The 12,385-nt window shown below is 53.7% G+C and overlaps 1 protein-coding gene across 1 annotated transcript in view; it reads right to left on the bottom strand.

Moving 5' to 3' along the window:
* Positions 1-1,210: 1,210 nt before the first annotated feature.
* Positions 1,211-12,385, bottom strand: part of Txnrd2 (thioredoxin reductase 2) — a 48,155-nt gene continuing 36,980 nt past the window's right edge. Inside the window, exons 13-18 of the mRNA NM_022584.3 lie at positions 8,112-8,207; positions 7,452-7,544; positions 5,678-5,749; positions 4,969-5,066; positions 2,335-2,608; positions 1,211-1,443 (exon numbers count right to left, since the gene is read on the bottom strand). Coding sequence (NP_072106.1) covers positions 2,479-2,608; positions 4,969-5,066; positions 5,678-5,749; positions 7,452-7,544; positions 8,112-8,207 — 489 coding nt within the window. The 3' untranslated portion in view covers positions 1,211-1,443; positions 2,335-2,478. The remainder of the gene's footprint in view (positions 1,444-2,334; positions 2,609-4,968; positions 5,067-5,677; positions 5,750-7,451; positions 7,545-8,111; positions 8,208-12,385) is intronic.

Here is a 12,385-nt window from a genome sequence, read left to right on the forward strand (position 1 = left end):
GGGCCTAGAGCATTCCGTTGTCTGTGGAGCAGGACTAGGAGGACCCCAGTGGGGCAGTGCACAGACTAGTAACTATCCTGAAGGGGCTTTGGGGACATGAATGTATGGATGTCACTGGCTGGCTGGGTAGTAGGCAAGAAGCTCTAGGCCAGTGTGTGCAAAGGACGAGTCGCAGCTGCCTCTATTGGATCATCACCAAGTACCAAGGCCACTTTCAGGTGCTTGCCTGCCTCCATGGCAGGGACTGCCCCCCCAGGACTGTGGTAGCCATGGAATGCACCTGGCCAGACTCCAGAAGGTTTCCACTCCACTGGCCTGAAGCAGCAGATGTTAGCTGACCTCTTCTGTCTCTGAGGCAGACGAAAACTCAAGCTAGAGGAGCACCCTGCCCCCCACCAGCCACGCCCCAGAATCCTGGCAGGCTGGGGCGCGCCACCAGTGGTGCATTAAATAGGACATGGCTGATCTGCCTCTGCACTTGGCACCTTAATTGGGCGTCTGAGAGAGCCCTGCACACTTCCACTTCCAGCCGGGCTCCCGTAGGCCCATTAAGGTGCAAACACATTCCTTTGTTGGCTGACAAGCAGGGTCCCATCCAAGGCTCCCGGGCCAGGCTAAGTGCTGTTTTCTTAAGGAAGACATGAGATTAGCCTCTGCGAAAGCCTCAGCATACTGCAAGGCTCTGCCCCTCACCGTCAGGGCTGTCTCTCCCTACAGTGACTGACAGGCTCTCCCTAGCCCATCAGGCTTCAATGTGGAGGATTAGCCAAAACCAGTCCACAAGCTGACTTGGAGGGCCACAGTGGAAATCTCAGTAGGTGAATGAAGCTCAGTGCAGAGATAGAAAACCTCATACAACCTTGCTTCACCCTATCCTCCTATTCCTGACCCTTGATGGCTGCTGGGGCTAGGCCACCCTTGCTCCAAGATGTACACAGAGGCCTTACAGAAACGGTCCAGACCTCGGCAGGAGGTCCAGTATGGAGCCCTAGAAGACATCTTCAGACCTGAGCCTGTAGTTGAAGAAAGGATGAGGATGGTGGGAAATGCTGGGTCCTACCAGGGTAAGGGTCAGGTCAGTTCCAGTGGCTGCTGGGAACTCTAAGACACTGCAGCTCCATATATTATGGTTCTGGTGATAGCAAATCCTGATTAGAAGCTACTATCATGTGACACTGGGCAGTCCTGGGGATAGCACACACAGACACACTTTAGTAAAACACGCTCTTTATTAGCACTCCAGAAATGCCAGGGGTTCAAACCTGGGCAGCCCACGTGGGGGTTTCTGCACAGGCCGTCATCATCTGACACTGGCAGTGTGTGAAGGCTGGCCAGAGGTTAGAGGGGGCAGTCATCCCTGCAGGACACACACCATCTATTCAGATACACAATGCTCCATCCACATCTTCTCAGATCTCTGCGAGGCAGCAAGGCCTTCCAGTCCTGTCAATAACAGGTGGGGCTCAGCCTGGGCCAATCCCTCAACTGGCCTAGCCATGTTTACCCCAAACCACACGAGGTCCTTGAGAGACTGAAAAGAAGCCCCTAAAGAGAAACCTCCCTACCACCCTCCCCAACCCAAACTAGGCAAAGAGAGCACTGCAGTTGCTACAAAAATATTTTGATAAAAACATAAACTGAGTACTTAACAACAACAACCAAAGACCCCTGAATGAAAGGAATAATATTCTGGGAAGAGCTTCCTTCTCTAGGGCACTTGGTGTCAGATGCAGCCCTGGCTTGGAGACACTGTGATGGAGCAGGTGCACGAATGCCCAGACAGGCTCCTGTCAGAGAACCACTGCTCAGATGCTCAGACAGATGGCGGGCATCTTGAGGGGAAGGACTTTGTAGAGCCTCCTCAGTTCAGGAGAGTTGTCACCAAGGCCCAGACCAGGAAGAGGTGACAGCCAAAAGAGACAATCAGGATGGGCTGTGGCTTGCAGATCAAGGACTGGGGATTCTGGAGGATGCTGTCAGACAGAGGTGTCACCTCAGAAAACTACAGTGGCTGGTGATGCACTGGGACTTCTGGCTGCCCACTTGGCCAGCCTGGCTGCACAAGCAAAACCATCCATGTGGTGGCCGGTGAGCCGTGCACACGGGCAGTGTCTCCACCCTCTGGGCACGGAGGAAATGAGCCCACATAGACTCACTGCCCACAGGGACAACTGACACAAGTGAGCAGCACCTGACACTGCCAGCAGATACTGGGAGCCCAGCTCGTGACACCACTGCATGTGGGGAACAGCAATGACCAGGCAGGGATCTTTGATGGTTCCCCCTTTGGCCTTCTTTCTAGGCTACCAGGCCTGATGAAGGGGAGGAACTTACCTGTTCTAGGTAGCTTCACCATGTGCCTGGAATCATGCTGGCACAGTGGCTCCCATGACAATAGCTAGGTCCAGGTGTCTGAGAGCCTTGTACTGGGCACATGGCAGGCACAGTGTGTATCCTTAGCTCAGCAGGGATGGTAACTTAACCTCAGCAGCCAGTCACAGTAGGATCCAGGCCAGAGCGCTTGGAGATGTGCAGCTTAACCACCTCCTCAGAGCAGGTGGGGTGGATCCCTACTGTCTGCATCACCTGTGCGTATGAAGCCCCACACCTGCACACATCGAGAGAGGAACGGTAAGTGGTCAGCACAGGGAGGTCTGTCCATGGCACTCTGCCTTGGGGAAGGCCTCAGAAAGTGTCTGGTTTCCTTACTGAGTCAGCACAAGAATATCTCTCCCCACCTATGCTGGACTGCTCACTGCCTCCCAGCAAATACCCACTATTCACAAACGCCGAGGTGCTACCCTCCTCAGGCCCTCCTAGCCAACCTTTCCTTGGGTTGCTGTCCTGGCTGCCTGTTCTCCAGTCCTAATTGCCCCTTCCTCGAGGCCTGCTCTATCACTGTCAAGATATGGCAAGGATCGCCCAGTCCAGTCACTTTTGACTACAGCCTACACCGGCCCAGCCAGCTCTTCTGCTCAGAAATCTACCCATGGATATATGGCACCCAAGCACAAGGCCAGGAAGTTGGTTGTTCTGTGGATGGCATTCTGTCTACTCAGAGTAAGTGCATGAAGGGAGGTAATCTAGCCCAGACTAACCACTGGTCCTGTGAGAAAAGCCTCCACTGTCAGCCATGGCATCTCTTGGCCTCTAAGATCTGGTCTCAACCCAGGTGCCCCAGCCTAGCGGCTAAAGATCAATAGATTACTTACTGCTGTGGGCATTCCAGGTGGCTACATGTCCACCTGCATTAACGCACATTCTCGGTGAGTACGACCTAGCTCTTTGGAAGGTACAGCACTTACAGACACCCTGCTGTCCAGGTGGTACAGAGTTGAAACCAACAGCTTTCCTATGTGCAAGCCCTGTGCAATGCAGGGTTTGGCAGGTAAACACCCCACTTGGACAACAGGTGCACACTTTTCAAATACAGCCAGGAGTTCCTAGTGAGAGGTCCAAGGCCTCCTGACCAGGTCTAAAATATCAGTGTGAGCCCTCCACCAGCCTCCTCAAACCACCACTGTCTCCACCTGCGGGCAGGGGAGAACCACCATGCTCTACAGCCTCAGGGGTTGCTCTGCCACAACCAAAACTGTTCTTGGTATTTTAATAACATGGCCAAACGAGTGAGGCTGATTCCAGGCCTTGGTGTGCGAGGAAAGAGCTGCCCAGTGTGACTGTGTGTCTGAGTCCCTGGCTAAGGCTGAATGAGTTTTTGTGTGTTTTGTGTGTATTTATGTGGCATGTAAGTGTATTCATGGTTCTGCAGATAGAACCCTGGAAGAAACAGGGGCGGGCAGGCATAGGGAAAAGCAGACAGGAGAAGGTGTGTGGATATCTGGGTCCCCAGTGGCCCAGGGGTATGTGTGGTCAAGAGCTGGGTTTTGGGGATGAGAGGTCTAGGGACAGGGGAGAGAGGATTTCAACAGAGGGATAGGGTTTGTGTTGGAGGACTGTGTGGGTGAGATGGGATTTGGGCCAGATCCCTAGCTGGGGCCACACCTATCATAGGACAGCAAACCTCAGGCCTACCTGACCTACAAATGTGTTAGGGCAATGGCTGGTGATAAAGTTCTCCCAGGCATGAGCTGTAAGTCCCAGATGAGCCCATCTTTGGAATGTGTATGTGTTGTCCTTAGGAGACCTTCAGCAGAGCTACCACATGGGACTTTATTCCAGAGTAAACTACAGGACCCACGAGCAGGTGCGGCCTCTCCTGAGCATCATGCTGGAGCCTGTGTGGATGATGTCTATCATGGATGTGAGGTGTGGGTGATAGTAAGCAGAGCATCCACACGACCGGCTGGGCCAGGGAGAGCCCTGAGATTGATGGGACAGGGCTGTCCCACAGCACATTTCCATCCATGGTGCTGCATGCGGAGTCACTGCCCAGATAATTCAGTTGCTGGAAGACTTTCTGAGAGTCTCTTTCTATAATACTGATATCGTTAACATGCAAAGAGCGTTTCATAACCCAATAATTGTAGCACAGACACTAGAAAGAAATCCACAGAATACACACAGACAATTCATAGACGATAGAAACAGAAACCAACAGTGGAAGGCTGGAGGAGGGAGGGTTCAACCTCCCTCATGTTGGCCATGCCCAGGGCTGCAGCCATCTCTGCTTAGGACCTTTGGCTAGAGAAAGTCCCTCTCCTGCCGTGTTTGCCATGGCTGAAGCAGGCTGAAGGATGCCTGCTGCAGACATGTACAAACTCCCCTCCCCCAGAAGTGTAAACCCAGCAGCTTCCACTATTGTCGAAACAACAAACATACTGTACTATCAAAACACAGAGGGGGGGCTGGGGATTTAGCTCAGTGGTAGAGCGCTTACCTAGGAAGCGCAAGGCCCTGGGTTCGGTCCCCAGCTCCGAAAAAAAGAACCAAAAAAAAAAAAAAAAAAAAAAAAAAAACACAGAGGGAAGCAGCTACAGTTCAAAATGGCTGGAGTTATACAGGACTTACTGGATCCCAAGAGCAAATCCTTGTGTGACTTCTCCAGCGTTGGGGCCAAGGAAGTGCAGGCCCAGTACCAGTTGTGGGGGCTCCCTCATGCATACCATCTGAAAGCCACAGTGTTTTTGACTATCACTTAGCCACAGGGGACCCACCCAACCGTAGGGGTCTGCTGTGTCCCGTCTCTGCAGCCCTCATGAGTTCCCATTTTCAGCAGTGAATATTTACAGTCAATTTGACAGGACCTACTAGACACCCAGAAGACAAAATCTATGAGGAAGTGTCTACATTGGCTTCATTGTGGTGGACAGACCCATTACAATTGGTCAGCACCATCCCATAGGCTACCCATTGTAACTGTGGGCTGAACCACCCCATGGGTCACCCACTGTAACTGTGGGCAGTACCATGACATGGGCTGGGATCCAGACTACATAAAAAAGAGAATATGAGCTAAGCATCAGCACCTAGCTGTTTGCTTCCTAACTGCAGATGCAAAGTGATCAGCTGTTTCAGCTCCTGCCACCACGCCTTCCCTTAAACTGTGAGACCAGCAAACCCTTCCTTCCTTAAGCTGCTTTTGCAGACACTCTGTCACATGGGGAAAGTGGCTAATATTTGCTGTTCTACCCTGTGGATAGCAGAGCATTCTCCACTGGAAGCTAGCTTTTCCCCTTAGTCCCGGTGTACCTCACCCCTGGTCCCTAAACATGCTCACCTTTATGTAGCACTGTGATGCATCCCGATCTGCCACTGTGAACTCTAGGGGCTTGTAATATGCATGGTAAACCTGAGAGACAAGACACCAGCACCCGGATCAGGGGCCATGCCCAAGACAGGTCTATAGTCTTATAAGCAACAGAAAAAGTGCAGGGAAGGCAGGATTCTCAGGGACCCAAGGGCACTGGTGTGACCCAAGGGTTATAGTACAAAATGTGGAGACATCTCAGCTGGTTGCAGAGGATACGTCCTCCTTTGTTCAGGCAGCCTGTCCCCACAGCCAGGTAGTCTGCAGACAGACCCTCGCCCGCCAGATCTCAGACTCCCCACCCACTGGACACCAGGGGAGAGTAGGCATCAGGCTGCCGAGGTGACACTAGCCGTGAGACAACACAGAGCCAGTGGTTTGAGCATCCCCAAGAAGTAGATGTTGGGTGGATCCTGGCCTCCCCAAGGGCAATGCAGACTGGACAGGGAGACCTTGGGCAAATCGCTGGTGTGTGAGTGGCCATCCTACTCGTGTAAGGAGAAATGGCTCTCAGATGGCTGCCTGGCCTCCCCAACACACGCTGGTGCTGGCTTGGCCTGAGCCTCAGCTAAGAGGAGGGGCTGGGCAGGCCCCAGTCTCCCTGGAGCTGTGGAACAAGGGCTTTCAGCACCCATGAAGGGCTTGACAGTGTGTTCAGGGCTGCAGCCATATAAAAAATGAGCAGGGCCCCACATGTGCTACACAGCCATTATTAATTAATAGGGCTTCAGAGAATATTGTTCTAAGCAAGACAGAACTGAAGAAAAAACAAACAAGAATGTTTGGCCATTCAACATCATGAAACATAAAACATTATAAAATGCTATGAACACATGTCCCAGTGTACTTATGATGAATCTAACAAAAATAGCAAATAAAGTGTTGGGAAGGCAGGCCTGTCAGACCTGTCTCCATGATGGAGGAGCCTGGGTACACGGAGCGGGCAAACTCTACAGCCTAGTGACCTGGGCCTCACAGCTGCTGCATCAGGAAGGCCTGCACCAGTCTTTCAGCTTCTACTCTGTGGCAGCTTTCAAAGCTTCCAGCCACCTCAGCCTACCCTGAAGGTACCCTAGGGGCCACAGCCAGCCTGCTGCTGCAGACTCCCCAAAACATCCTGGCCCGATGAAAATCCTTTAGCCTAGGATGGTTCCAGTCTGAGCCATTGGGCTTGGAGGCACTAGAAGAGCTTAGGAAGAGGACAGAAATTTGGGCTGGTGTCCTGCCTGTTGGAAACTTCAGGAGAGTCCCAGGAAGGTGGAGGGACAGGTGGGTAGGAGTGGACCAGCCTGGGCAAGAAGGTGGAGGAGCCATTCAGGTTAAAGGAGACTCTTCCCCCTAAGAGTTAGGGAGAGCCCTACAGAGCAGCACCAGGACCCGAGACCTTCTGTTCCAAGCTTTCTGCACACTGAAGTAGAATGGGCACCAGATGTCCAAGGCTCTGGAGGGAACCCCAACAGTGCTTACTGTATATACAGCGTAGTCAGGGGCGGGGCACTGGAGGCTACCAGATCACAGGACCTCAGAGGAAGGCAGCAATCGGAGACCCAGGAGGACACCCATACAGCAGGGTGGGACATTCAGTGGGACCACAGAAGCTTCGGTTGGCCACACTCTAAAGCTGCCAGAGGCTTCCCTTGTTTCTGGAGCTGCTCTCCGACACCCCTGTTCTGTGGGGGCCCCACACTATGCCCTGCCAAGAACGCCAATTCATGGAGGGGCTCTGTGGGGGAGAGTCCCCTACCTCTATATGCTCCTGGCCGTGGAGAGCCACAGCCTCCTCCTCAGACAGTCCCACACAGCCATACTCCAGTGGTGTAAAGACAGTTGTGGGGACCTGGAAAGTAGGTCTGGAATCAGATATGCCTTTTGTGCATCGTTTACCCCTCACTCCAGCCCCACCCCCACACCGCCACATTCCCAAATTGAAACTGCATCTCCTGAGTGACACTTGAGCAGTAATCTGAGGCCAGGGACCCAGCCATACATTATTAGCACAGCAGGTGGCCACTCATTGTTCCTGGGCTGGACCAGGAGCAAAACTACATGCATCCCTTTCTCTAGAAGAGGGAATGAGCTGCCGGGGACAGCTCACTGACACAGGCATTACTCTGAACCCATCATACTGATGTGCTGGTCCCATGAGAGAGCTCAAAAGAGATCCTGCTCATAGTCCCCAGTGACTAGAGATCTGGTTCATATGGTCCTGAGGACTGTACCCTCCTGCTCATGGACGTGCAGGTACTCACATTCACATGTTCATATCTGTGTGCATATATACCCATGCACATACACCTGTGCATGTATACATGTACATGAAGACACATAGGTGCAAACAACCCTTACCCCAGAAGAACCAGCCAAGCCTTTCCTAGCTTGGACTTGGTCCTTTAAAGGAACTCACGTTGCTGTAATTCATTAAGGTTGAGGATTTCCCAAAGAGCCGCTGAGCCAGAAGCTTTCCTGCCTTGATAGCTGTGGGTGTCAGCTCAGGCCGCCCCTGGGGAAGAACACACAGCATCGTACTGCAGCAGCCTGTGCAGGCAGCCACCCATCGCCTTCCTAGCAGGTGGCTCCCTGTTGAAGACTCAACGCCAGGCCACAGGCTTTGAAGACATGGACATGAACTGTGAGGCTGTGGAAATTAGCACAAGCTGCGCCAACCTCGAAAGTCTCCAGACGCTGAATTCCCACAGTGACCATCCCTTTCTCTACAAGAAGGAACGAGCGGCCGGGATCACTGCACAGGCTTTTCTCTGAGTGACCTCAGAGTGCTGGTCCCATGACAGAGCTCAAAAGGGATCCTGCCCACGGTCCCCAGTGACTCAGGGTCTGGTTCGTATGGCCCCAAGCATGTCACGTGCTCCCGACACACAGCTTGACATGCATGCCATAGTCCATGACAAACCCCAAATCAGTGTCATTCCACAGGAGACCACTTTGTCTCAGGGCACACCTTGCCTCGGGTGTTCCTGCTTGCAGCAGCTCAGACCCCCACTGCCAATCACCTCTGTAGCAGGAAATGCAGATGCTGTTTGGCATTCCAGAAATGAGCAGAGATCTACAGAGATAAACTACACTTCCAGCCGGTACATTCCATGGGGCCTGAGTAACCCAGGAAACACCCCCCACCCCGCCCCAGCACACCCTACCCCATTAAGCAATACCACTACTTCACCCCAGGCTCTGCAGCGCTGGCCTGACCGATGTTGTGGTCTTACTCCATTACTTGCAATTGCCTTTTAAACTGTGAATTGAATTTTTAAAATAAAGACGTCTTTCCTGTGCCACATGCTGGTGGCAACCTAGCACTGTGGGCTAAACAGAGACTCACTTGATGTCTCTCTTTTGAGAGAACACGGGCACTCTCTCACGGTACAGCGCTCACAGAACCACAGAGCTGAAATCTACAGTTGGAGAGTACAACAGCCACACCAACAACAGGCAAAGACCAAGAAACCACACTGCCCAGGTTCATGGCCTGAGCCTCCATTAGATAGTGATGTGAGCGGCTAGAGAGGTGGCTCAGTGGTTAAGAACGCTGCTTGCTCTTCCAAAAGACCTGGGTTTCGGCATCCACATGACATCTAACAACTGTGTGTAACTTCAGTTCCTGGGCATCTGCTGCCCTCTCCTGGCTTCTGTGTGCACCAGACACACATGTGGTACACAGATAGGCATGCAGGCAAAACACCCATATAAAGGAAATTCAGGTGGTAAAATAACCAGGAAGGAGTGGGGCTCGGCAGAGAGCTCCGTGGTGTTCTCATGTCATCCTCCTTGGAACTGCTATCTCTGAGGCCTTGTACGTAGCAGCAGTGGGAGTCAGAAACCTCTTAGAGAGTCACATGTTCCTCAACTTCGAACACCAACGACGGGCCTGATGGTAACTTGTGCAGTGGCCATGGCCCCTATCTGAGCATTTTCACTGTTATGGGGGACCCCTCTGGTACACCAAAGAGTCCAAGAGACAGGCTGACCCAGCAGGAGTCCCGCTGGGATCCCTTAGACTCAACCCCTGGCTCCATCTCCCCAGATTCCTCTCTACGTTTCCCAAAGTGAGTTCCAAAGGGGACCAAGGTGGCGCAGCCACCTTCTCACTCTGGAAGGCATAGATGCCAGTCTCTCTTTGCTTTGCTTCCAGTCAGAACCTCCAGTTACCCACCTCATGGTCTCTTTATAACAACAGCGTTGAACAAACCCTGACCCGGAAGTAGTTCCCCAGCTTATGTCTCCTATCCGGATGCACCCTCCCCCGCCCCCACAGTGCACATCTCTGTGATATAACTAGCGGTTCTTTGGTAACTAGGGTTGCTCAACACTCAAAAACTCAAGGTAGGAGCCTACCGGGGTGGGTTAAACAGAGGCCTCCCCACCACCAGCAAAGGGGGAAAAACTTGCTTAGAACTTGGAAGTTGAGTTTATTTGGAAATGGGGTTTGTGTATAGCATACAGGGTTTATAGGTCTTGAGTCTGATGAAGGATAATCTGCAGGAGACACAGGGGAGCATAAAGCACCCGGGGGAGACTGTCAGCAAAGATGCCACAGAGCTGGGGTTCAAGGACCACCCATGCACAGCATGGAGGAGGCTGAAGGTAACAACCTAGAAGGTACTGAGGAGGACAGCCTGCCCACACTCAGGTACCGAGGAGGGCAGCCTGCCCACACTCAGGTGCCCAGGAGGACAGCCTGCCCACACTCAGGTGCCGAGGAGGACAGCCTGCCCACACTCAGGTACCCAGGAGGACAGCCTGCCCACACTCAGGTACCGAGGAGGACAGCCTGCCCACACTCAGGTACCCAGGAGGACAGCCTGCCCACACTCAGGTACCGAGGAGGACAGCCTGCCTACACTCAGGTACCCAGGAGGACAGCCTGCCCACACTCAGGTACCCAGGAGGACAGCCTGCCCACACTCAGGTGCCCAGGAGGACAGCCTGCCCACACTCAGGTGCCGAGGAGGACAGCCTGCCCACACTCAGGTACCCAGGAGGACAGCCTGCCCACACTCAGGTACCCAGGAGGACAGCCTGCCCACACTCAGGTACCCAGGAGGACAGCCTGCCCACACTCAGGTGCCCAGGAGGACAGCCTGCCCACACTCAGGTGCCGAGGAGGACAGCCTGCCCACACTCAGGTGCCGAGGAGGACAGCCTGCCCACACTCAGGTGCCGAGGAGGACAGCCTGCCCACACTCAGGTACCCAGGAGGACAGCCTGCCCACACTCAGGTGCCCAGGAGGACAGCCTGCCCACACTCAGGTACCCAGGAGGACAGCCTGCCCACACTCAGGTACCGAGGAGGACAGCCTGCCCACACTCAGGTACCCAGGAGGACAGCCTGCCTACACTCAGGTGCCCAGGAGGACAGCCTGCCCACACTCAGGTACCCAGGAGGACAGCCTGCCCACACTCAGGTGCCGAGGAGGACAGCCTGCCCACACTCAGGTACCCAGGAGGACAGCCTGCCCACACTCAGATACCCAGGAGGACAGCCTGCCCACACTCAGGTACCAAGGAGGACAACCTGCCCACACTCAGGTGCCCAGGAGGACAGCCTGCCCACACTCAGGTACCGAGGAGGACAGCTTGCCCACACTCAGGTGCCCAGGAGGACAGCCTGCCCACACTCAGGTGCCGAGGAGGACAGCCTGCCCACACTCAGGTACCCAGGAGGACAGCCTGCCCACACTCAGGTACCCAGGAGGACAGCCTGCCCACACTCAGGTACCCAGGAGGACAGCCTGCCTACACTCAGGTACCGAGGAGGACAGCCTGCCCACACTCAGGTACCGAGGAGGGCAGCCTGCCCACACTCAGATTTAACCTCAGGCCCCCGAGAGTGAGTGCTCTACACTCCTGAGTTTGTGGTGGCATAAACCACTTGTTACAGCAGCCCGGGGACAGAAACATACTGGTGGGAGATGCGACAAGAGGCCTGGGGACTTGGGGAGCATCCATCAGCATGTCTAAGCAGGGGCCTCCTGAGCACCTACCTTCCCTGTGTTGCATCAGCATGGGTCTAAGGATGCAGAGACCCAGGACTGATGAAGTAGGAGGGGCCAGTAAAAGACAGGAATGGTGGTTGGCTGTTTCCCAAGCCAGGGCCTCACCAGGGAGGTGCTGTGGGCCATGATCTCCAAGGAAGAGAAGGATGCAGACGGACATCCAGGAAGTGTCCACAGCCACAGGTCCAGTCAGTAGGGATGAGGTCCAGAGCCCCAACACCTTTCCTACACTGAGCCCCTCACCCAAGAAAGATCAGTTACAGCCTAGTCAGCAAGGGAACTGAAATGGCCTCAGGATCAGAGAGGGAACCATAGCAAGCACAAGGTCAGATGGCCTGACCTGGGGATGGTCTCCTGTGGCCATAAGACTTCTCCAAGGTCATGTCCAGCAACAGCTAACTCTGTTTTAAGAATTACTTGTGGGGCTGGAGAGATGGCTCAGCAGTTAAGAGCACTGACTGCTCTTCCAGAGGTTCTGAGCTCAAACTCCAGTAATCACATGGTGGCTCACAACCATCTGTATGCATCTGATGCCCTCTTCTGGTGTGTCTGAAGATAGCTACAGTGTACTCATATACATAAAATATATAAATCTTTTTTAAAAGTGCTCAGTGCTTAAAAAAAAAATAATTATTTGGGCTGGAAAGATGGCTTGGTGGCACTGTCTGTT

The sequence above is a fragment of the Rattus norvegicus genome, chromosome 11 (assembly GCF_036323735.1).
Source record: "Rattus norvegicus strain BN/NHsdMcwi chromosome 11, GRCr8, whole genome shotgun sequence".
NCBI lineage: Eukaryota > Metazoa > Chordata > Mammalia > Rodentia > Muridae > Rattus > Rattus norvegicus.